Below are 24,868 nucleotides of genomic sequence, written 5' to 3' on the forward strand. Positions count from 1 at the left end.
TTTATTTAAATTTCAAGGTGCTTGGCTAAAGTTAAAGTGCCTTTGGCCACAATCGGCGTCACCAGCGTGACTTGCATAACCTTTTGGCAAATCATAATAATTGTGGTAAGCGTTGCCGAGTGCAATCAATCATTGGGGGCATAGATGGCGTCCAGGGTCCAGTCAGATTGATTGCCCATTGGATTGGGATTGCGATTGCGATTGGGATTCGGATTCGGATTCGAATTGGCAATGGGGAATGGAAATGGAGTCGCTGTTGACGGATATCATCTCACAGCCGGCATCGAACTGTTGACTCAGAGCGGCCACACACACATTCGAAATGTGTTTTTTCAGGGGAATAAGTTTTCACGTGTCGCCGTATCCTTTTGACTCATCCTTTTCCTGCCGACTCCATTTTGCTTTTTCTGCCGCCGTCTTCTGTCTTCTGAATAAACATTATGGCCGTGTTGCTGGCTGACCAGCGAGCAGATTTCTTTTGTCACGACTCAGGAATCCACGGACAAGCATATACCTTTCGTGGACCAGCTGGAAGAGCTCCTGCTGGAAGTAGCCGTGCTCCAGGAGGCGCGCATCCTTGTGGCCACGCCGCCGTATTTGCTTATCCCTCAGTCGGAACTCGCGCCACAGCATCTGCATGTGCAGCCATTTTTTGGTAATGAAGTGCAGCGTCTTCCGCTCGGATGGCGTTTTCTTGTAGTTCGAGATCGCCTGGAAGAGGAAATTCGCGCTGATTTGCTGCTGCAGCGCCAACTGGTCCAGCGCCAGGATATTGCCCTCGTCCTTGTGACCCTCCATCAGCGAATAGCTCAGCTTTAGTGCGACAATGTTCGGCATTTTTGCGCAATTACTATGATTTATTCGCTGGCCACGCCTTGTTCAATGACTTTAATTAATACTATTAGGGAGCACCTTTCGGGGAAACTCTGCACAGTGCCTGTGGGTTCGGGAGAATCTCTGCCACTAAATATTGGGCAGCGAGTGCCGTGCTTTTATAGCGATTCCAATTCGACTTTGATAAACCCATGGACATACGAATAATATGTCGAAATGTGCGGTTTATTTTGTGGGTTATTTTGGAGAGCCTGATAAAAGACAATGAAGGAATGCACGTGCTTGGGAAAAAGTGAAAGTTTTAGGGAAGTTATAGACTACTTCCGAGCTTTTGAATATAATTTAACGAAATGTGAAGGGATGCTTATAACAGTTTTGCACATCATTTGATGGCAATACTCTATAGCTTTTCAGTACCCTAGGGAATGCTACTGCTCTCGAAACTGAAAAGCCTGGCCAAGTACCCTACCCTGGTCTAAACCGTCCTTTTTTGAATGTCACGTTCGGTGCGTGGGGGCGGGGGTGGGGGCGGGGGCGTCAGATAAAGCCAAAACGCCAGTTATCAAATCACGCTCACGGATCCAACGGCTGATTCATGGGCCGGTCGAATGTGCGCAATGCGCTATCGGGGAATTATTGGCCGATAAGCCTGATAAGCCCCAGTCCGCACGCACTCTGCCACCATAAAGTGGCAACAACAGGGATACGGCCCGTCCTGACACATTAGCCTACTCAACAAAATCGTTAGCCCAAAGTCAATGAACACAATCGTGGAGCGTTACTCTGGGCAACAAAATTTTATCGCCCCCCAGTGGGTGGGGATTCCACTAGTGCTACAAGTTGAAGGGGGTGTGGGGCATAAAGAGTGGCCATGTTTGTCGTCAAGTGTCGCAGACTCATCGCTGATAATTGTTGCGATTATCCACGCCCATGCCATCATGGCCTCGACGACATCATTGTCACGGAACGCCCAGCTCCACTTCGAATTGGGTGTGAGTCAGATGGGGCGAATCCATTCGACCTATTCGTTACACTCATGATTTAATTATGTTCCCGCTGCGATTGTCGAGTGCGGATCAAATCGCGTAGGTGGATGGAGTCAAAAATGATTGGGAAGCAGGCACCTCCGTTTTTTAGTTCAAACGATGGAAGGAAAGTGCTCTTATATTGCCACCATTTCAAGCTTTTTCCTCCCCAGCATACTCGTACTATAATTAAATCATAACTTTTGAAATATATCAGGGAGTCTAAATAATATAAAACAGATTACTTTTGCATAGAATTTAATTTCAATGCCGGTTTTAAACGATTTAAATCAAATGAGCTGCCAATTACGAGCTTATGCCATTAGCTTTTCGAGTTGTTAGTTGCTCATATTTATTCGTAATCTGATTTTATGGGGAACTTAAATGTGATGTTTGCACCGCTGTTTAATACCAAATGAGCTGTCAATTACGATTATTACTAAAAGCGAATTTCACTGCACGTATTCATTTACTACATTTTGTTTTTAATTTTTAATAACAAATATATAGGTAATTTGCTTTTTTGTAGCTATATTGGTTTTCGTGAATTAATTACCGAATAAAATGTAATATAAGCGTTATTCGCTTTCAATGAACAAACAAAAATGCAGAAATTGTGGAAGTCAATTAAATGTGTGGTTTTAAGTCCAAAAAATATTTCCAAGTTTGAGTTATTTTATGACTTTAGTCGAAATTGAATGGTTAGTACTTTTAAATTGCCTTATAAACTCATTCAAATACAATTATGTGCTCGTAAAAACGTTCAGCTATAAGGAGATTAAACAAAAAATAAATACCAGTTAATTATTATACCAAAGAGGAGAAGAATGTCGGTTCTGCGTCGGAGTGCGTTCTTTAATTAATTAAAATGCTTTTCCTACAAATGCACTCCTGGTCTGACCCTGAATATTTTTCATCAGAAACAGGTTCAGGAACATTATAAATAATAGCTGAAAACTCAGTAGAGCAAGTGTTGAATTCAACACATCTATAAGGTCACTCGACATTATTTGTGGAGGCTACAAAAGTTATAAAGCACTTGTCGCTTTATATACAGGTTACTAACTCTTGCTAATCAACGAGATTTGTAAATTTGTAAATTTGTGTTGCGACACAAGGGCGCCAAACACTTGAGATTGAGGCATCTGGATTTCATTCAGTGCCACTAACTGAGATTGAGGCATCTGGATTTCATTCAGTTCCACTAACTGGACACCTGGACACCTGGGTGCTCATCGCAGTCACTTTTGCATCCACATTGATCTTCATGACTGGGTCTCACTTAAAAGGGGTCTTCATACAAAGGGGTCTCACTTAAATAATCGCAAAACCTCGTGTGGGGCCTGGTCAATTGAAGGCCCAGTAACCAATTAGAGTCGATTAACTATTTGAGTTTATGCCGCCACCGAGTTTAGGTTCAGCCTTTAAGTAGGATGCAGCTACATTATTTATTCTGCTACAAGCAGCTGTGAACGTAATAATAATACTAGGATAGTCTACAAATTAGTAGAAAAATCTAAAAGCCATGTTGCAAAACTGTTCGTGAGGCAAGGAAATATTAATATTCATTCGAAAGAAATGGTATCATTATAATCATATTGTGCATGCATGAACCTCAGACTCTACTTAACCGTAGTTTAAGGCCCTAATATAAATTGCACACTCAAAAAGGAATGTAATGCAGCATACACTCAAAATGCTCAGTTAATTTGTGGTTATAGGGTGCGAGGTTAGAATTTTTCGTAATCTCGTCTGTCGAGAATACTGCATGTCAGTGCCTCAGAGTGTGCGAACCTGTCAGATTGCGAAGTGCAGACGATCTTTGGGATGCGCGCTCTACGGATAAGTTGTCTGGTACTAGCCCTGCCAGCCTATCTGCAGGCTGCCAGGATACTGGCCATATTTCCGTCTCCGGGGCCATCGCAGTATATTAGTGTGGAGCCCTATCTAAAGGGACTGGCTGGTCGGGGTCACCAGGTGACCTCGGTTAATGCGTTCCCGCAAATGAAACCAGTGGCTAATTTTCGCGATGTTTTCCTCTCGGAATTGTCGGACAATTATAATGGTAAGATGATTGAACATATACGTGTATGTTACACAATTTTACAACAACCTTTTAGAATTGATCAACGAGCTGAAAGAACCCACGAATACCTGGGAGGAGAACACCTACATTAATAAATTATTTGTGGTGGTTACGCGCAGTGTTCTTGAAAACAAAGAGGTTGCAGAAACCCTCTTGCCACCTGGAAAGGATCAGTTCGATCTTATCATTGTGGAGGCTCTACGCTCGGATGCCTACTATGGATTTGCGGTCCACTTCAATGCTCCTATAATTGGATTCTCCACCTTTGGCACTGATTGGAATATTGATGAGTTAGTGGGCAATGTATCGCCTCTATCGTATACTCCGCTGTTGTCGACGGGTTTCACGGATCGAATGACATTCCAGAAGCGGGTGTCCAACTTTATAGATACCATGATTGCCTGGCTTAACTACATATTGGTGCATATGCCAGAGCACGTACAGATGTATGAGAAACACTTTCCCGAGGCCGCAAAAAGGGTTAAGCTCACCGATTTGAATAGAAACTTCTCTCTGGTATTGCTGAATCAGCACTTTTCACTAAGCTTCCCGCGTCCCAACGTTCCCAACATGATTGAGGTTGGAGGTTTGCACATATCCCACAAGCCATCTCCTTTGCCCAAGGACTTGGAAGAGTTCATTCAGGGTTCCGGAGAGCAGGGTGTGATCTACTTTTCCCTGGGCCCTAATGTTCTGAGCAAGGAGCTACCGGTGAAGAGGAGAGATCTTATTCTAAAAACCTTCGCCAGCTTGCCGCAGCGTGTGCTCTGGAAATTCGAGGACGACAATTTGCCTGGCAAGCCGGCCAATGTTTTCATCCGCAAATGGTTTCCACAGCAGGATATCCTGGCTCATCCTAAGGTCAAGCTCTTTATCACCCACGGCGGCTTGCTGAGCACCATCGAGAGCATTCATCATGGCAAACCTGTCTTGGGTCTGCCCTTCTTCAACGGCGCACTCGCGAATGTCAACCGGGCCACGCAGGCTGGCTATGGATTGGGACTCAATCACAAGACAATGTCGCAGCGGGAATTCAAGGAGACCATCGAGCGACTGCTCCAGGAGCCGCGATTTGCCCAGACAGCCAGACAGATGTCGGAGCGATATCGGGATCAGCCAATGAGTCCACTAGCCACTGCCATTTGGTGGACGGAATACGTTCTGCGGCACAAGGGAGCTCATCACATGAGAGTGGCTGTCCAGGACTCGGGTTTCTTCGCCTACTACGACTTGGAATTCATTGGAGTCGCAACTTGGATGTCACTGGAGTCTTTGGTAAGATGTCTCCTGATTGCTCCACTCTTGGTGGCAAGCCTTTGGATGACATTTAAGTGTTCGTTCTTTGGAAATTCCAAGAAATAGCAAAGATCCCAGTGAAGGAAGGGTTTATTTGAAGCGAACAATTCCTGATATTTGTAAAGGAACATTAAAATTGTAACTAAATAAAGGAAATAAAAATATTTAATTGAATATAAATATAAATAGAATTGAAGTAAGATTATTAAAAGCCCAGCTAATCTGTGCCATTTTTTTATGGAACAAATTAGCTATATCTTATTAATTATTTCCCACACTTTTTCGGTTGCTAAAACTAAGTAAATCGAGAGGGAGTTTTCAGTCAATTATTTGACCAAAGTAGAGAAGTATGTCGATTCAGAGTGCGTTCGTTTAGCCTTTCTTTAATTAATTAAAATGTTTTTCCTATAAGTGCACTCCTGGTTTGACCCTGAAACAGAAGCAGTAACCTTAAAGATAAACATGGGGTGAATTTATAGTATTCTCTTGGTTTTGTAAAGAAAGTGCGGATTCAGCAGCCAAATGTTGAGGAGAGTAAAAAAGGTAATATTATATAATATATAAAAATAGCAGAAAGTAAATGAACTTACAAATATATCAAAAAAGATACATGATAGATGATAGATTTATAACATATAGATTCGGGAGATGTAAGCTGAAATAAATTATACTTCCGCACACTGCTATCGGGTTAATCTTAACAGTTTTTACGTTACAATGGTTTGTGGCTTAGATTGTATTTAGCCTTCGTCGAGATCTTTAGAAAAGCACCGTTCCGGTTTAAAAATGGATGGGCTCGCATTTTGGCTTTGTTTCCCATACCCTCCCACTCCTATACAAATAATTTCTGATGTGGGGACAAAGGAAATTAATGAAATAGCCAGGCTAACTTTGGAATGGAAGTGGCCTTTAAAGCGAAGCTAATTTATTTTAAATAACATTTCGGTAAGCGAAATTCTTAAAAGAGCGATATAGAATGACTTGTTGCGTTGAAAATAAACTAATTAACATATATTTTTGATCAATTTCCAAGGGGATAGAATGACTTGCACTGCAACCCATCCCAGCCAGTCGATCGCTCCATCGGAAAGTCCACATTACACACGCTTCATTCCTGTGCACATTTCATTGGTCAATTGAGTGTGAAAACCTGTGAAAACAAAAACACCACCGTGGAGGGACAGCATAAGGACCGAGTTCCTGGCCAACAAGCCATAGAAAATTACTAATGCATTTCTAAAGAGTTTTTCATCACTAAAGTCCCCGGCAGCAGCTGCTAACTGGATGTTACCTGTAACCCGACTCCGGCTGCCATTCTTTAAGGCAAATATCATTAGCATTATGATGTCACTCCGCCCACCGACCACGCCACATCCACTGCCATCCAGCTGGGGCCCATCCTCGCCCCATCATCAGCCACGTTCCATATGCACACCGCTCCTTCACCGCTCCTCACCCTGCGGACATACGAGTATGTGGCATGTTTGGGGTAATCCGACCTTCGCATATCCTCTTCAGGACGATCTGGAACTGTTGGAACCGAAGTTTCTTGGGTATCGTTCCATCATGGTTGTAGGATAACTATACTCCAAGTAGTCCAGTATATCTATACATTGAATTTTAATGCAGATAAGGATCTACACCAGGCTGGGGAAGAGTGGCGTGCAATTAATGTGCTCGGTGATAACCCAAGGAATGCAAATCATACTCAGAAGTTTTTGAAGCCGCAAAGTTGGTGCGGCATGTTCACTCCCAGCCTTCCAGCAAAGATGGGTAGCGCGGGCAACAACAAAGCGAACTACAACGTGGACAGGAAGCAACGCACGCTGAGTGAGAAAAATCATGTGCGCAAATACAGAGCAGATTGCAAAATCTATTGCCCGCTTGTAGGCGCAAATGTTCACTACGCGCTGCACGGCACAGTGGGTCAAAAGCGCTGTGCACTGTCCCAATTCCCTTCGCTTCAGTAGCAGATGTATGGACTAATCCTTGGATTTGGTGGCATTTCAGCAAGCTGCCTAAGTAGCAAACTTACCATGCCTTCAAGAAGATATATCTCGGGCACTAAATACATGTTCCCATGCGGTTTTAGCCATGTTTGATGCTCTGTGCACTGGAAGCTCGGTCGAAAGTGTGCGTTGTGTGCTTGTGTCAGTTGGTTGCCTGTGTAAGTGTTGCAATCGAGTTTGCGTAGTGCAACTTTTTGCCTTTCCGTATTACTTGAAAAGCAGGCGATGCGAGCGATAAATATATACAACATATTTCCATTTGCGGGATTGCATAAGCTGAGGCCACCTGGCCATATTTCAGTGGTGCTTGTGGTGGTGTTAGTGGCTGTGCTGGCTTAAGCCACACGCATGAAAAACTCAGCAAGGCCTGGGTATTATTTTATTCAATTTTTGTCAATTTGTTGCCAGGATACTGGCTGAGACGGGGTGGGCAGCTTGAGTGCAAGTAAACCATTCAATCAGCAAGATTTTTACCTGCTCCTCATCCCCATCCCCATCCCCACCTGTTCAGGATCCCGATGGCTCGGTAAAAATGCTCTGCATACATTTAGGCGCCCAGCACTGTAGGCTTTGCACCGGGCCCGAAAGACACACAGTCTGGCAATGAAAATTGTTATGAAATTCTCAGCTCACTGCAGTTTTTCTGCCTATCTCAGTCTGTGTAAAGTGGCCTGGTTGTTTGACAAGTTGCTGGAGTTGTTGGTCGTGTTTTTGATGCTGTTTTATTGTTGTTGCCACCCGATTGTGCTCTGGTTTAAGCCATTGATTGCATTGAGCTCGGGCTCCTTGATTTTTGACTTTTCCCCCCGACCAGCAGCAGCAGGGGAAGCTGAAGTTTTTATGTTTTTTTTGGAAATTAAACTCCACTCCGACTCTGTGTCCTTTTTGGCTTGTGCCTGCGCAGATGAGGACATAATCTGACTGATGTTGACTGAATGGATAGGCATTTTGTAGGCCTCTGCATTATCCGGCATCCGGAATCCGGATGCACAAGACAGGACAAGTGTACTTTGTCTGCTCTAAAACGAAAGTCGAGCGCTTACTGCACAAATATCCTGCAAAGTCAACTTAACCTCGATATGTCTGAGCTCAATATCTCCGTTTTAAGCACTTGTAATTGGCATTTCAACAGACGAACTTCCAACTTCCAGCATCCAAGTTAATGCAGAATTGAAAGCTAATACACCCGTTGGATCATTACACTGAATTCATAAGAACTCCGAGTTTGCAAACCATTCATTGCTCCTAAAACTTCCAGAGAACACACATTTTTTTAAATACATCGAATTTTGTAGCCCCCAAAGCTTGTGCATTTCGCCCATTAACACCTGTACAGCACATGCAAAACATTATTACCACCCGCGGCGAAGGTGAACTATTTTATTTATTTTCCCCTCAGATGCTTTGTTTCGAAAAGGGCGTTATTTTAATCAACGCTAACGCTTAGGCGAACTCTCTCGTTCAGCACACACCTGCTCCAGCTGCGACCTTTGCCCTTCCTGCTGCAATTGCCGCTGCCCGGGGCACGAACCGGAGGGGGCTGCGAATCGGAGGGGGGTGCGTTACATAGTTTGCAAATAAATTAGAATTTGCTACAGCCAGCGGCAAGGAAATTAGAAACCGCTTGAACTACACGAGGCGAAATGTGCGTGTTATAACTGCCAAGCACACAGATACACAGATACACAGATACACGGTTGCTCGGGTACACAGATGCACGGATACACGGATACACGGACACACAGCTACACAGATACAAACACGCACACGTGAGTACACAGCCAAAAATGAATCTAACTGCCGCCGGCTAAATGTGCGTGCAAAAGTAAACATGAAGGGAAGGCCGGCGGGCGGTAAGTGGGCGTGGAAATGGGCGGGATTGGGGCACTAAAACAACAGACACGCCCCGAGATGAAAGTCGAACGCCAGGATACAAAACAGGATACAAAGGAGAAGCCGCAAGTGTACATATTTCTTGATTGTAAGTCCGACTGCAAGTTCCTAACTACCCGGGAGTACCCTGGATTAGGTAGCCGACCTAAAACTATAATTATAACTAAACTTATTTATTTTATTTTACATCACTTTCTAATTCTCTTAAGCAGATATGATAAAGTTTTCACCAAGTAATTTGTTAAATTGGAAAATGACTCCATGAACTTTGAACCTCTATTTATCCGACGTTCGTATTTCTATATCCTTCGAAGCGTTCCCTTTCCTTTTTGAGATACCAATCCTGGTAACGCCTCAAGAACTGCACACCACGGACGAGGTACCTTTGCAGCCTGATAAGCCCGCTCTTCCCCCGCCGCCCAACCGAAAACACCTTTAGCCGCTTTCCAGAGCCAGTCAACGCCTCTGCGGCCCTTTGCTTCCAGGAGCCCGCTCCTCAGCCCACCAGTCCACCAGCTCACCAGTCCACCACATGCATTTCAATTAACGGCCACCGAGAGCACTCCACGGGCAAAAACACGTGCTCGCAGCGCCCTGGCCACGCCCCACGACAGCCTCGGAGGCGGAGGAGGCGGAGGAGGAGGGGCCGCCCATGGAAGGTGGTTCCTGGCCACATATCCTCATTGTTTATGCTGCGGAGACTGCACTTTATCAAAGCGCCGGGCCGGCCGAAGCTAAAAACAAACTGTGGTCGCGCGCGCCATTTTGACTCACTAGTCGCCAACTTTTCTGATACCCTGGAACGGGGCTGCCTGATAGGCTAAGACGCTCTTTGATTTTTATATATTTTTGGAAGTATTATTGTGCTAATGCTTTCCAGCTTACTAACTACACATTGCTTCCTTAAGTATGGAAAATGTGTATATTGACAATTAGAAATCCGCGTGCATCACTGTTGTTTTTGATTGCAGTTGAGTCGAGGACATGGCACTTCGAGGAACTCCCCGCCAAGGGAGCTGGGCTGCCTGAGTGGCTGCACTTCCTGTCCTGGAAGAAAGCTCTTCAACTGCCAAGCGCACGCACTTCCGATTCTAGTTTTCAGCCACCTGGAAGCCACCTGCCACAACTCGGTCAACGCACCGAGCTCCCATCGCCGAAGGCTGTTTGGGGGGGGGGGGTGTTTGTGGAGCGGGGAGCCTCGACCGGGTTGCATATTTTCGTTGGCCATCGGAGGACAATTTTGTCAGCTGCATATGCAAACAATTACCGCAAAATAGAAGGTAAACAAAATTACTTCCGAGCAATTTCGCGTGCAAAAGCACGACACACGCCCCGGATTCCCGGATTCCCGGATTCCCGGACCCCAGATCCCCGGATCCCCAGGTCGCCCACCTAAATACCCAACGCCACGCATCGCTAATGCTTGTGTCTATATGGCAAATTATAACTTTTGCTTGTTTGCCCAAGAATCCGCGGGGAGCGCCAAAGAAAGACTGCGAAAAAATTGATTTCGCTGAAAAAACGAAGGGGATGGCAGCGCAAAAAAGGGTGTAAGTCCTTTTTATAAAGTTTGAAGCTACGATAATATTTTATCGCCGCATAATGGGAGTCAGGGCGGGAAAACCATAAGCTGTGCGTAACTTTAAGTGAAATTTAAGCCTGTTTAAAGCACTCGAAATGGATATCCAATTAGAGGGAAACTAGTTTGGCCGCTCAAAAGCCGGAATATGCGTAGATATGTATAGAAGCGAATTCGGCGATACTTTGGACTTGAGACTTTTTGCACATCGAGCCAAAAGACATGCAAGTGCAAAAAGTTGCCCAATAGTTGCCAAGTGGCCAGTCTTACAATAAATAATACGCCTGGTGCTTGAGCTCGTTTGGATTGGCAATAGATTTGATAGCACTGAAAGCGTTCCAAGCAATTAATTCACCCACTTAACACGCAAACTTAAAGTGTAAATATTGGTTCCTTTGCTCTGGTTTGTGCCACTCCTGCTTTCCTTCTCACCACCTGACCTTTTCCACTCTATCCTGAAAATGACTTCCATTCATACCGCTCACCGCAACCGCAAAGTATGCAATTATTATATGAAAAGAATTCGAGCGGAGGAGTTGGAGTTGCAGCTGGATATACTCGAGTATAGCTTCAATGGGCGCCACAATCGACTTTAAAAAGCAGTTGCAAGTTTCATTTTCATTCCCATTTTTTCCCGCACGCTTAATGATTTTTGTTGCAGTTGTTGGTGCTTGGGGTGCTTCAATTGGCCCACACTCAGCGGGACTTCTTCAAATGCAGCTCACAGCTGGGCGCCATTATTATTTCCCCTGCACCGCAGCCGTTTACCTTCAGTCAGCCCTTTTTTGACTTTTTCGGGCCAGGCCAATAAAATGTCTGAGTTTTGTCTCCACCTCCACCTCCAACTCCTCCTGCTCCTCCGGCAGCCCGCTGTGCATCTGGGTTTATCGGCTCCGGGCGCTTTCTCCAAGGCGTGAATGGGTTGAAAGGCAGTAGAATGTGCGGAGGGGCTGGGGGAGCGGGGATGCCGAGGAAGCGCTTATCAGGCAAATTTCTCGCCTTGTGCTGGCGCGCATTATTGAGAAATTAAGCGCACAGCGTGTGCATTTCCACACAACACGTACTGAAGCGGGGTCCGTCGGCGTTTGCCAGCCACAAAGCGGAAGTTCCAGGCTGCCATTATGGCCAGGGAGCGTCATCAGGTGGGGCTTGACAAAAGTTGGGGCAAACTTTAAAGATAAGAGTGGCGAACGGGCGCCAGTTAGGGAGTTATTCATATTCATATACCTGTATATGGGCGAAATTACTACTGCTTTTCCCGCTTGAGCTGGCGGACACTATGAGCGGAAGATCTTTTAAACATGGCGTGAGCTTCTGAAATAATGGCAACAAGGCAGCTCAATCAACATGCACTTATAGCGCTTTGTTTGACTGCGCTGGCATTTAAGAAACTAGTGCTTTCATCTGGCCTTCAAATCGGTCATGCACACACTAAACGCATGCCACGCCATATTATGCCAACAGATTAGCCACTCGCCCCCCGAAATCGATTAGCTTAAACGGCAATCAGCTAAAAGGAACGTCTTTGTACATTTTAAAGCCAACTTGTGGCCGACCACCGTTAAACCGCCTCACACACACACGCCAGTGCACACCCACACCCACACGGTGACAAGGCAAATAAGTCACTGGCACTTAACGAGCGGCGCTGCGAAGGGCTTGTATCGGTGGGCGAGGTCCTAACAGGCTCTACAAACATAATCACAGGCTAAGCAATGGGTGGGCGGACCAGGGAGGTTGCCCAGCCAGGACGAGTGCAACTCGAGGCGCAGCCAGCCCAAAAGTATGCAACAATTTATGCATGTTTACAGAGGCAATTCCAGCAGCACGATGCGATGATGGGAGTGTGCGTTCCGGGCGCTGCCTGGCCTCCCTGGCCTCCCTGGGAGCAGCAGGAGCAAACAAATGACCAGTGGCCACTGGCCAGGACGCGCACCATACTTTTTTGGGGTGGCTGGGTTTCTGGCTGGGTTTCTGGCACACCGCAGAGCATAGACAAACATTGATCACTTACAGGAAGCCAGGGGACTGCCGACTGCCAACTGCCGACTACCGAATGCCGGCAACTGGCCATGGCTATAAGCCAACTGGCCATTTTGTCAGCTGCGCTGCGTTGCAGCAGCCGTCGCACGTTAATATCTGCCCCTGCATGCCAGCGCGGCATCCCCCTAGTGCTGTATCCTGAATCCTGTATCCAGGCATCCTGGTGGGTGGAGGGAATCGAGCACCGCTCTTGGCCGTGGTGCGTCTATTGGTCAATGGATTAAAGCCAAGCGCCCGCGTGGGAGCAGCTCAACGCCATCGCTCTGGGACCACTCTTGTTTTCGGGCCATGGTCTGCACGGCCATCGATAAAAAGCCGCCTGAAGGGATTTGTACCCTTTTTTCTGAAAGCGCCCTATGTCTAACAGGATATCCCTCGGATTTCAAGGTAGTTTCTGCGTGATTAGCACATATGTTGAGCGAGTTTTCCTCATATAAGGATTATGTCACCTATTAAACGAAGGTTCCACTCGTTTCTATCATTATTCTTGTTGCTTTGTGCTTGAAATGGATTATTGCAAGAATACGAAATACCTTATCAGTGATCCAACGAGTCAAGTGAGAATCTATATGAGAAGTAGACTGGTTTCTCATATATTCGTTACTAAGCTGAAAGTCCAACAATCCAGCAGTAGCAACTCAGCGTTCCATCTTGATGAATTACTATAATTTGAACCCAAAAGCTGTACCAAGCTTCACTTGGCTTTCGCCCACCTTAACTTTCACATTTTACATGCATGACATGGCAAATCATCGGACTGATTTGTTTACCCAGCCCAAGTCTACTATGCAGCGCAAATAGATCACTCAGCCAGATGAGTCATCATCATTTGGCAATCAGCTTTAATTAGTTTGGCACCGAAAGCCGAACCAGAGTCCAGAAACCACTTGCCCTCTCAATTCAGGCGATCTTGAACCAACAATTTCCGCTGCCAATAATATTGGCAAACATTTTGGCGCAGTGTCAATTAATTTGCCACACACTCGCTGTTCGCTGCTCGCTGTTCACTCGCATTTCCTGCCACCGTTTTGGCCCACTCGACAACAAAACAGGCAAAATGAAGTTGACGTTAGGTGGTGGGTAGTTGGCTGTTGGTGTTGGGCGGTGGGTGGTGGGACTTGGGTGGCTGTCAGGTGTTTGGCATTCGGGTGTCGATGTCACCTGACGCCTTCTGTCGCGGCTTTCAGTCGCCGCCGCAGCGCTGGAAACCCTTTTCCCTCCTTAGCCCGCTTGCCAAACAGCCCGGCAATTGCTATTTAGCTGATTGTGCGGTTTCGGCTTTAAGCGTCTGCGATTTAGCCCCAACGACCACCCCAAATCCCAGGCCCCGCATCCAAATGCGGATGCCCCTAGCCGATTTCTGGCATAAAGTGCATGCACTTAATTAATTACAGCGTTTTGTCTTGTCGCTTAAAGTGAATTAAATTGAGGTGCCGCTGGGTGCAGCGATGGATGCCAGAGCTTAGTTTCATTGAAATATTAGCTTAATAAATCATCACCAAAATAAAAAACCATATTTAACCAAAAGGGGGACCTACGCAGGATGGTTTTTCCCAGCAACAAAGAGACATCCGTTGCAATCTGGACTCAAAGGTTCGATATGAAGACTGGCTCGATAAATACTATCAATTGAACTACAAACTGTGCCCTCTGCTGGCTTAAATTAATTTTGCTTTATGGCACTGTGGAAAAGTGCACTTTATTAAACCGTTGCATTGTTTGCAAATATGCAATACATCTGCGTCTGTCGATATGCAATCGCTATGGCAAATTTACCCAGAGAAATATGATTGTGCACGTGAACACATATATGTGTGCTTAAATTTATCTGTGTGTTTATTTTGCCGCCAACTGTTAACCTTACACGAATATTGCGTTTTATTTATTTAATTCGATTCGCTTTTCATTAACTCAACTCTCGCTGGCCATCTGTCTAACCAGGCCCCCTATTTTATTTCGTTACTTTGACTTTTATGCTTCGCATTTTGTGGGCGAGGGGACGGGGAACGGGGAACGGGGGACAAAAAGGACTCCGCACAGTTATGCAAATGTAATTAGTTGCATGACCGAAACCATAGAGCAATATTTATGGCGCAGACTGTGCCGAGAAGTGAAATCGGCCTCTGCTCCGCCGTAATTCCCCGAATCCGTACGCTCCTCCGCTGCTCCGGTTCTACGGTCATGTGCAAATGCTGTTGCCGGACGGGAACGAAAGTATCTGCGAGATACTTTTAATTTTTTACGATTTTTGTGGGCAGGAGAGCTTTATGTTACCCTTTTTTCCAGCTCACCATTATTTTTTTCTGTGCCGTTTAGAATATTTCTCTTGTCAGCCCTCCTTGTTTTTGTTAATTTTTTATGGTCGCAGGGCTCGGGACCAGGGACTCGGGGCTCGGGGATGGGTTTCGGAGGAGTGGGGCTGCAAAGGGATTCGGTTTTATGGCGGAAATGGCAACGCTTGCCACAAAATAAAACAAAAGATATTTGCAGTGCGGTGTGTGCGACGATAAAGTAGACTAGGTCGAAATAAAGATAAAATAGGCGAACGTTTTGGCTGCCCCAACATTCCGCTTGTAATTGCTGTGCAGCTGAAAATCTGGAAAAAGAGAGGAGCGTTTAAATATTCGCCCTGCACTTCAGCCGTGCCTTAAAGGAAAACCTTTAAAAAGACGAAGTGCAGGCCACCCTCCCCGGAAAACCGAGCTAAAAGCAAAACAGTTGGAAAGGAAAGCAGCTGAAAACTTTTGCCAGCCATTTGCCGGTGAAAATTGAGATTTATGAGTGCACTAGGTAGGATGGAAATAGATAGAGAAACAGAAAGGGTAAGGAGCGCACACAAAAGCCCGGCTGCATCTATTTTGCCGAGTTTGTTTTTGCCAAGTTGGAACTTGGCATATTTCTCCATTACGAATGGCGCTTGCAAATTGATTTGATTTGATTCGATTTTGAAGTCGATAAGCCCGCTCTTCCTGCCTGCATTACCAGCCAACCAACCAACCAACCAACCAGCCCCTCGATTTCCGTGCGCCTTGGAGTCATCCATGGCACCCCAGACTTGGAGGGAAAACCAAGGTGGGTGAATTCGTAACTTCTGCTGCCTTCGAGCAGTTGTAGTTCCCTATCCCTACCAGGTCCTTTCCACCTCGCAGTTGATTGGCAGACACAAAGTGAAAGAGTGGTCCAAGTGAAAGATGGGGATAAGCCAACAGACAAACGATTATGTAAATATCTGGCATCTGGCCGACAAGAGTGACTGCGAGAGATCTGTTCTTTCCAGGCGTGTGCAGATTGCTTTTATTAATTAAAAACGCTGTCGCACTTTTGCAACACAAGAGCGGGCACAGGCATATTTCTGAAGTGTGGGTTAAGAATTTAATCGAAGATAACGTGAGTTGACCGGGGCAGGGAAATTAATAAGTGTGCATTTTTACCTAAAATTGCAAGTATGCTAGCAACACTCAGTGCCTCACGGAGATCCGCAATACATATTATATCATACAATTCAAATGTGATATGGCAGATAACAAATTTCAATTTTAATGTGCACTTTGTATGAATAGTCGCACGCGTCTCACTCAACGCAGACATTCTTGTTACTTAATACATTTTAATTTGCCAAATTTGTTTTATCACCTATCCCTGTCGCACCTTCGTTTCCGTTTCCGTTTCAGCGACCGCGCGGCCGCGCAAAACCAACAATGTGCCATCGCTAAATACTGAAATGCGTTGCATAGTTTTGTGCGGCAACGAAAAATAGGCGCCGGACCACAAAATTGCCCCGCCCACGCCCATGCCAAGCAGTAACATCAACAGCAACACCAACACCAACACTAATACCAACAAACATCTGCAAACCAAAGCCCGCGAGCGGCGAAATAAATGGGGCGTGCAGGGGTTAGGGGAGGGGCAGTGGGGGGTGGGGGGTGGGTGCTGACGCGGCTCGCGATAATTATGTATGAAGCAATTATTTCGCGTGTCCAGCAACAACAACCGCGGGCGGACATGGTGGCAATAACTGTTTTGTTTTCATGTTTAAGGGTATTTGAGTACGCGTACAGACGAGCCCCACTTGAACGGACCGAGGCGGCAGTAGAGCCCCGTCCTGGGCAACTCTTCAAATATTGAGGAGCTGAAGGTGCTGGGACAAGTTGGTTGCATACTTTCGGGCTGCCGCATAAGAGGCTCCAAGCTCCATCTCTTAGGTTGGTGGATTCGCATTTTAGGAGCTTGCCTGTGCATTTGTGCAGCGGCTGCAAGTGGCGCTGTGTGCGTGCTACGTGGGAGCCGCACAAATTGAAACCGACGAGGTCGGCAACAATTTCGCTTATGCCGCTGAGTTCACTTCACTAGCAACAAGGCAGCTGAAACAGCGGCTGCTGGTTAAATGCCTGACTGACGTCTATAATTATAAAGTGGACAACGCGCAGCAGAAACAATAGTAGCGTCCGTGGCGGGGATAAAAAACAACGATTTGGGTAAATGTTGAGCACGTGTGCCACGTCCTTAGTCCGTCGTCCGTCGTCGGTCGTCCTTCGGATATCCTAAGGATATCCAATCCATTTTCCGCCCACACACTCCGATTACCAGTGGCGAAAAAAACAAGCGGAAAATGTATAAAATTAAGTCGGCCGCCCGAAAGTATGCAATACAAACATACAAATGCAAGCGTGTGTATATTTGCCTTTTTTTGTTTTTTTTTTTTTTTTTTTTATTGTAGTTTATTAAGATATACAGGATAGCTATGAACCCTTTTATTACCTTATTTTCTATTGTTTCTGCCAATTGGCGCTCCGGCTATAGGGAATATTTAATATAGCTTTTTCTAGTTTGGTCTAATACTCTCATGTTGTTTTATAATTAATGTTTAGCTATTAAGCTATTGTTATCTTAGCACTAAGTCTCTTGGTTGACGTCTTTTGATCCTCTGCCTCGGTCGAGTAATGGTGAGATCATTAGCGAGACGATTCCTGTGGTTCATCAGTCTTGAGTTGTACCGACTGGAGTGGAAGTTGATTTGTTGTAGTACCGTAACTAGTTTTAGGTCCCTATGTAGCACGCTATTTCGAATGTACCACTCACAGCCTGTAATTTGTCTCGCTATTTTGTTCTGGGCCACCTGAATTTTTTTGATTTGGCTATCTCTTGCTATCCCCCAGATTTGGCAACCATATTGCCAGATGGGAGCAATGACCTGCTTGTATAGGGTGAGCTTATTTCGGGTGGAGAGTTTACTGTTGCTTCTTAGGAGCCACCAGTGCTTTGTCACAGCTGCTCTCACCCTTGTTTTGATGGCTGCTATGTGGGGAGCAAATGTGAGCCGGCGATCTAATGTTATGCCAAGATATTTGGCCGTACTACACTGCTGTACCATCTCCTCACCTAGTTGAACAGCAGGTGGTGTTTTCCTCCTTAGTGAGAAGCACACGTTAGCTGACTTTTGACCATTTATGCCAATATTCCATCTTCTTGCCCATTTCTCGTACCTGTCAGCGTACTCTTGTAGGCCGTCTGCTGCTTCATATTCGCAGGATGATCTGTAAGTAACACAGACGTCATCGGCGAAAGTGGCTAGAGTCATCCTGTCAGGGTTGGCGTCCATACTAGCATTTGGCTGCGGCATATCGTTGGTATACAGACAGTACAATAATGGACCCAGTACACTTCCTTGAGGCACTCCTGCACTGACCTCATGTATCCCTGAGGTTGCGGAGTGGAAACGTACTGCGAACTGCCTATTCGCCAAGTAGGACCGCATTAGCAAGTAATACGGTGCTGGTAGTGTCATTTTTATTTTGGCCAATAGGCCAATATGCCAGACTCGGTCGAATGCTTCCTTAATGTCCAAAAAGAGCGCATTGCAGTATTCTTTCTCATCGTAGGCTTGCAATATTTGGTCAACGATGCGGTGCAGTTGTTCTATTGAACTGTGACCTGCACGAAATCCAAATTGGTGATCAGGGATGGCTCTTCTGGATGACATTATCCCAGCAATTCGGGCAGAGATAAGTCTCTCAAAGATCTTCGAGATTGATGGGAGGAGACTGATTGGCCGGTAGGATGCTGGGTCACTCTCTGGCTTTCCGGGCTTGTGGATCATACTCACTAAGCCAAATTTCCACTGGGCAGGGAAGTAATGCAACCTCAACATAGCGTTGAAGATCAACGTTATGTAAGAGATCGCGTGAGTAGGCAGCGCCTTCAGAGTAGCGTTGCAGATGATGTCGTGGCCTGGTGCTCTTTTAGAGGATTGGCGGTTTATGATCGGATGAGAGTTTCCTCGCAGCTTTCGAAGAGCAGCACGCACCTGATCATCGCTCGCGGTTATTAATATTTTCGCCACTAATCACCAGAGACAAGTCCACAATTAGTGGCACAATTAGTGCTTAGTGACATCTTGAGTCACTATCAGTGATAGTAACGTGCCAGTGCAGTGATCTTAAAACTATCAAATTTAATTAAATTGTGCTCCGCTGTCCAACGGCCACGTGCCGGCAAGCTTAACACAACATCCGTTGGAAAGCTTAACAAACATCTGTGAGGAGCTTACCATTTGGTTCCAGCAGCAGATAAGTTCTGGCCTATGTATCAGATAGAAGCTTTTAGTTTCTATTCTGCCCCAAGATCAATTGATATTATTGCATACTCTTAGGCGTGCGATGAAACCCGGACAATTTGACAAGCCGCAGTCAACGACTACTAGTGCTACTAATAAGAACAAGGCAGTTCTAGGAGAGGAACTTAGAAATGCCGTCAACGCGCCCTCAGATAATGATACTCTACAAGTATCCGATTTTGCCGCCACAGCAGCTTCATTGGCATCTGCTTTTTCGAGCGTCAATGGGTCCACATCAGGAACCGCCTCGCGCTACCAAAGCCCTGCTTCAGGTGAAGCCTCGCAGCGCTTTCAAACAATAAAGCGCAAGTCATGCGCCTCCCCAAAGACTGATGGGAAAAAAGCTAACCTCGGCAAGAACGGTGATAACGTTCCCATACCTCAATCGAACTATAGTGGCAGCTCAAACCGTTTCGAATTGCTAGCGCTTCACCCAGATGACATGGAAGTTGAGAACGCCAACGACGTGCTATGTGAGAGGCCTAGTACAAGTCATCAAGCTGCCATTGCTGCGGCGAAGCGGGCCGCTAACTCTCCTGGCACCTCAGGTTCTCCCAACAAGACGCAGCCCAAACCACCGCCCATAGTGATGGAAGGTATTGAAAACGTCTCTCTGCTCATGCAAGAACTCAGGAAAATAATTGACATAAATAAAGTTGAAGCTAGGGCTTCACTTGGCGGTATGATGAGACTCTATGCAAATGACGCTACCACTTTTCGTAGCATTGTCAGTTGGCTTGAGCAGGAAAAATATGAATTCCATTGCTACCAACTGAAGGAAGATAGGCCGTTTAAAGTCTGCATTAAAGGCTTACACCACAGCACGCTTCATAGCCAGATTAAGGAGGATCTGGAAAAATTCGGACACAAGGTGCTTGACGTCCATCTGCCCCAGAGGCGCAGTGAGCCAGGCACCCCTGTAGCCAAGCCGGTAAATATGTTCTTCGTGAATATTGCCGCCGCGGCCAATAATAAGGAGATCCTGCTAGTCAAGGCACTTTGCCATATGCGGGTTATCGTTGAGCCCCTCCGAAAGCGCAATGCTGTTGTGCAATGCCATCGATGCCAACAGTTTGGCCATACGGCTAAATACTGTCGTAAAGCGCATATTTGCGTCAAATGTGCTGGCGAGCACGCTGCCAGCAACTGTACTAGGCCGCGCAGTGAACCGTGCACGTGCTACAATTGCGGACAACAGCACCCTGCAAGCTATTCAGGGTGCCCCAAATACCAGGCGTTCCTGCAACGATCTCGGCCCAAGCGTGGAGTTGGAGCTCGGCCTACTGTGAATAGCCAAACCGAGACAAATGATCAAACTAGGAGCAGACCAAGAGTAGCCACTCGTCAAGGTGTCTCCTATGCAGATGCAGCTAGGGGAGGCGTGCATGTCTCTCAACATGAACAGCAGAACAACCCAAACATAAACCAACGAACCAACAGCCGCAACCGCTCGACATCGAGATCTCGAGTTGCAGCTCAACGAGACAACAACCGCAACCGTTCAGCATCGAGATCCCGAAATACGGCATATCACTCATCTCTTGAAAATAACATTGAAAACATGATGCGAACCCTCAATGGAAATATCGATTCACTCCGCTCGTTACAGGATAAACAGACGGAGATGATGATGATGATGCTCAAACAGCAGCAACAGCAGACACAGCAGCAGGGGCAAATTCTTAATTTGCTTGCTGCCCTCCAAGCGCAACGATCAACAATATGATGCCGCTGCGCATTCTAATGTGGAACGCCGATGGCGTTTCCACGAAGCTGCCAGAGCTTGAGTGCTTTGCGCGACAAAATAAGATCGATGTCATACTAATTAGTGAGACTCACTGCCGAGGAAACTTTGTGCCAAAAATATATGGTTTTGATGCATATCCAGCTAATGATCCAAGTGTTGGCAATGCTAGAGGAGGAGCTGCGATCTTTATAAAATCTAGCTTGGTGCATTATCCTCTGAGCCCTGTTACCAGCGAAAAAGTACAAATAGCGTCTGCAGGAATAAACACAGCGCTTGGTGTGATCGACTTTGGTGCGATTTACTGTCCTCCTCGTTTCACATGGACAACAAATGAATTTGCTGACATACTACCGCTAAATCATCGAAAATTTATAATTGCAGGAGACTGGAATGCATCTCACTGGCTCTGGGGCTCAGGAAGATGCAATCAAAGAGGTCGCGCTCTCGCGGATCTTATTCTTAGTACGGAAGTCAACACGCTGGCTACAGGCAGTCCTACTCGGTATCCGTACGGTAGGAGAGGAACTCCAAGCTGCATTGATTTTGCAGTAACGAAAGGCGTTCTCGATATTCATGCTTCCATAACATCGGCTCCTGATCTCAGCTCTGATCACCTGCCTCTTATCATAACGCTGGATGTCACAGCATTGACATATCCTACAGCAGATCGATTGATAACCAGACACACCAACTTAGAAATGTTCTGCGGTCTTCTAGAGCAATCTCTGTATCTTGATATAGAAATCAACTCAGAAGAAGATATTGAGGACGCAATCAACCTATTTGCTGTAAAGGTGAAATCGGCAGCCATAACAGCTACACGAACGTTGACACAGAGACCCGTAGCAGCAGGTATACCCCTCACACGGGAAATTCTTATTTTAATTGCTGAAAAGAGACGACTTCGGACAAGATGGATGAGGTCCCGCCACCCTCTAGACAAATTAGAGTGGAACAGAGCTCAACATATTCTCCGTAAGAAACTGGTGGACCATAAAGCTGCATGGTTCGACGAGAGGCTTACCAACACTGGTACTGGAAGCGAAGCGAGGCATTCTCTATGGAAAGCGACGCGTAGTATAAAAAGGAGGTGCCCCAGGAAGGCACCACTAGCTAATGAGAACGGAACATGGTGTCGTTCTGACAAGGAACAAGCGGAAGTGTTTGCTAGGCACTTAGCTGAACGGTTCAAGCCCTTTAACCTTGCCAGCCAACAGGAAAAACAAGAAACGCAGGAAGTCCTCGAGCAAGCGCTGCAAATGGATGCACCGATTCTCCCGTTCGACCAATGTGAGATATCAGCGATCATAAACCGCCTTTTTTTGTGAATTGGGTTTTTGTGTTTGGTCGCCTTTTCCACTTTTAATTTCTCTGAAGGATTTTCGGCAATTGAAAAAGTACAAGGACAGTAAATCAGAGTTTATTGGAATGGAATTTATGGATAAAACGCCCTCGCTTAAATCTTGGATTTTAACGAGATTTATTTTAAAAATCCAATTTGAATTAATTTTATTTACATGAAAGCGGATTTAACTTCGCTTGAAACTACAAAAAAACGCGTTTGTGGTGGTTCAACTTTAAGCGGCTTTAACAGTTAATTTTGCAAACTTTTTGCTCACTTTTGCAATTGTAATTAGAGCCAGTCAGTAGTTGCTTGTGATGACCTTTCAGCAGCCAAGAACAGCCGAGAACGGCCAAGAGCGATTCAAATACATTCACGGGCAATTCCAAGCGTTTACTCCCCGACAATAACTCGACGAACATTTTTGCAATGCCAGACATGGCAGAGGACAGGATCTGCAGGACCTTCCACTGCTGGCAGCCGTTTAAATATGTAATGGGACTGCGGGTCAGCTGGCTGGATCCTTCTGCTGCTCGGGGTCGAAGGTGAGAGCGCAGGACCCACTCTCACATACACCAGACTAATTAAGCTATTTATTAGGTTTGAGGTTGAGTTCAACAGCAGTTAGTTGCAGTCATATGGTGGTCAGATGCGAGTTTCCTGTCCATTGAGGGGTTAGCCCTGTCAGGGTCTCGAAATAGCTGGGATACAAAACCTGCAGCGCGCGTTTGGCTTATGACTTTAACTTTGTTGGCTGTCCTTTGTGCGGAGCTCGGAGTCCTGCCCTCTGCGGTTGGTATAAACCACTGCCCAACCAGCCAGCCACCCAACTCCACCCAACCACCCGCAAGCCCTCCAACGCTTCATGCACTTCATTAAAGCCACATAAATCAAGCCAAGCGGACGGAGGGGGAAAACATAACAACAGCAGCCATCCATTGACAGGAAAGGTTGATTTTTCCTCTGACGTGCCTTTTTCTGGTTAGTTGCCGGGATTTTGTGGAGGTGTTGATAACCGCAAGGTAGTGCAAATTCAACCGGAAAATATACAATGCAGTCGATGCAATTAAACGATATTGCCATTTCACTTTTATCGATCGCCGCACCTTCATCCTGAAAATCTCAGACACTTCTGAATGCCACTTCCTATTTCCCCTATAAGTGCGTTTACTGCAGTCGCTTCGCTTCAGCGATGCAGCATAAGCTGCTAAATTCGATTCAAGGACATACTATCCGTATCCGTAATTAGTCGAGCTATTCAGCTAATAAGGCTAATAAGCAAAAAATTCATTAAGCCGCCCAGCAGCGCGACATGTTCAGGCTCATATCCATTACTAAGTCCAATCACTATCCGATACCAAATGCGAATGGTGCTACCAAAATGTGCATGACCGCAGGCCAACAAATGTGTGACTGTGCGATACGAAATGGCACAGGGCTCAGATAAACGTCACGTTGGTAGCATGTTGGCCCTGCTTATTAGCCTTTTTTGCCCCCTCCAATGGCATTTTCTAGTGCTGATCCTGTCACAGCTCATCGGTATGATGTGGTAAATGATATGCACTGATATAATGCTCGTGAGTAACAATTGAAAGCTAATTAAAGCTGCTTAAAAGCAAGGTATAAAAGTTAATGCTGCTTATTTAAGATTTGCGTACTGTTGCACTCGATTTGGTACTCGAAATCCTTCGGTGTTCTCGCACTTTTTCAGTGGAGGGCATCTTCTCTGTAGCCCACTGATTCCGCATGTAAATCTTTTCGCATTAATCCTCGGCCTTACCAGTTGTTCATCTCCTCGTTGTTGCCGCTGTCGAACTCATGGCTGCTGGGCTCACATAATGAAAAAAGCAGAGTCCTCGGGTGGGGGAGGCCTATCCTTATATGTAAGTACACATATGTGCGGATACTCGTGCAGAATGTGTTGGCTTGGACATAAGGACGTGTGGACTCGGCCCGGCCCGTCCCGCATTTTTGCACAGATGGCCGAGGGAAATAAAATTTAATATTAATGCACTTAACACATTTTTCACTTACGCTGTAAAATGTATACTTTCACCCAACGTGATATAATTTTTGTCACTTTTTTAAAGCTCCCACACTTTCGGCGCACATAATTGCAAATTGATTTTTTTAATGATAATGTTGTTGGCTCTCCACTTTTTTACAGGTATTCAAAGAGTCTGTGCGAACAAATGAAATTAAAATATGAATATGGAATGCACAAAATTTATAGTTGTTTGATACTTAGCTTAATGTTAATGGCATTTTCCTACATGCCACTTGAAAGTACCTAAAAACCATTCGCAGAGCACGTAATAAATATACTTTATTGCAATGGGAGAGTATCTTTTTTACAGCATACTACAGAGCTATGCGATTTCGCCACTGATTTCAGGCCACT

At 45.8% G+C, this 24,868-nt stretch overlaps 2 protein-coding genes across 2 annotated transcripts; one reads left to right on the plus strand and one right to left on the minus strand.

The window, feature by feature from the left end:
- Nucleotides 1-414: 414 nt before the first annotated feature.
- Nucleotides 415-837, minus strand: LOC6549066. Its single transcript, XM_001974130.3, has one exon. It carries the CDS (start codon nucleotides 835-837, stop codon nucleotides 439-441), a length of 399 nt encoding a protein of 132 aa, XP_001974166.1. The 3' UTR covers nucleotides 415-438.
- Nucleotides 838-3,685: 2,848 nt separating this feature from the next.
- On the plus strand, nucleotides 3,686-5,307 carry LOC6549065 (UDP-glucuronosyltransferase 2B14). The gene is made up of 2 exons (XM_026980265.1): nucleotides 3,686-3,924; nucleotides 3,980-5,307. Exons 1-2 carry the CDS (start codon nucleotides 3,687-3,689, stop codon nucleotides 5,305-5,307), a joined length of 1,566 nt encoding a protein of 521 aa, XP_026836066.1. The 5' UTR covers nucleotide 3,686.
- The last annotated feature ends 19,561 nt before the right edge of the window (nucleotides 5,308-24,868 follow it).

This window comes from Drosophila erecta, unplaced genomic scaffold (assembly GCF_003286155.1).
Source record: "Drosophila erecta strain 14021-0224.00,06,07 unplaced genomic scaffold, DereRS2 tig00000092-arrow-pilon, whole genome shotgun sequence".
In the NCBI taxonomy this organism is placed as follows: domain Eukaryota; kingdom Metazoa; phylum Arthropoda; class Insecta; order Diptera; family Drosophilidae; genus Drosophila; species Drosophila erecta.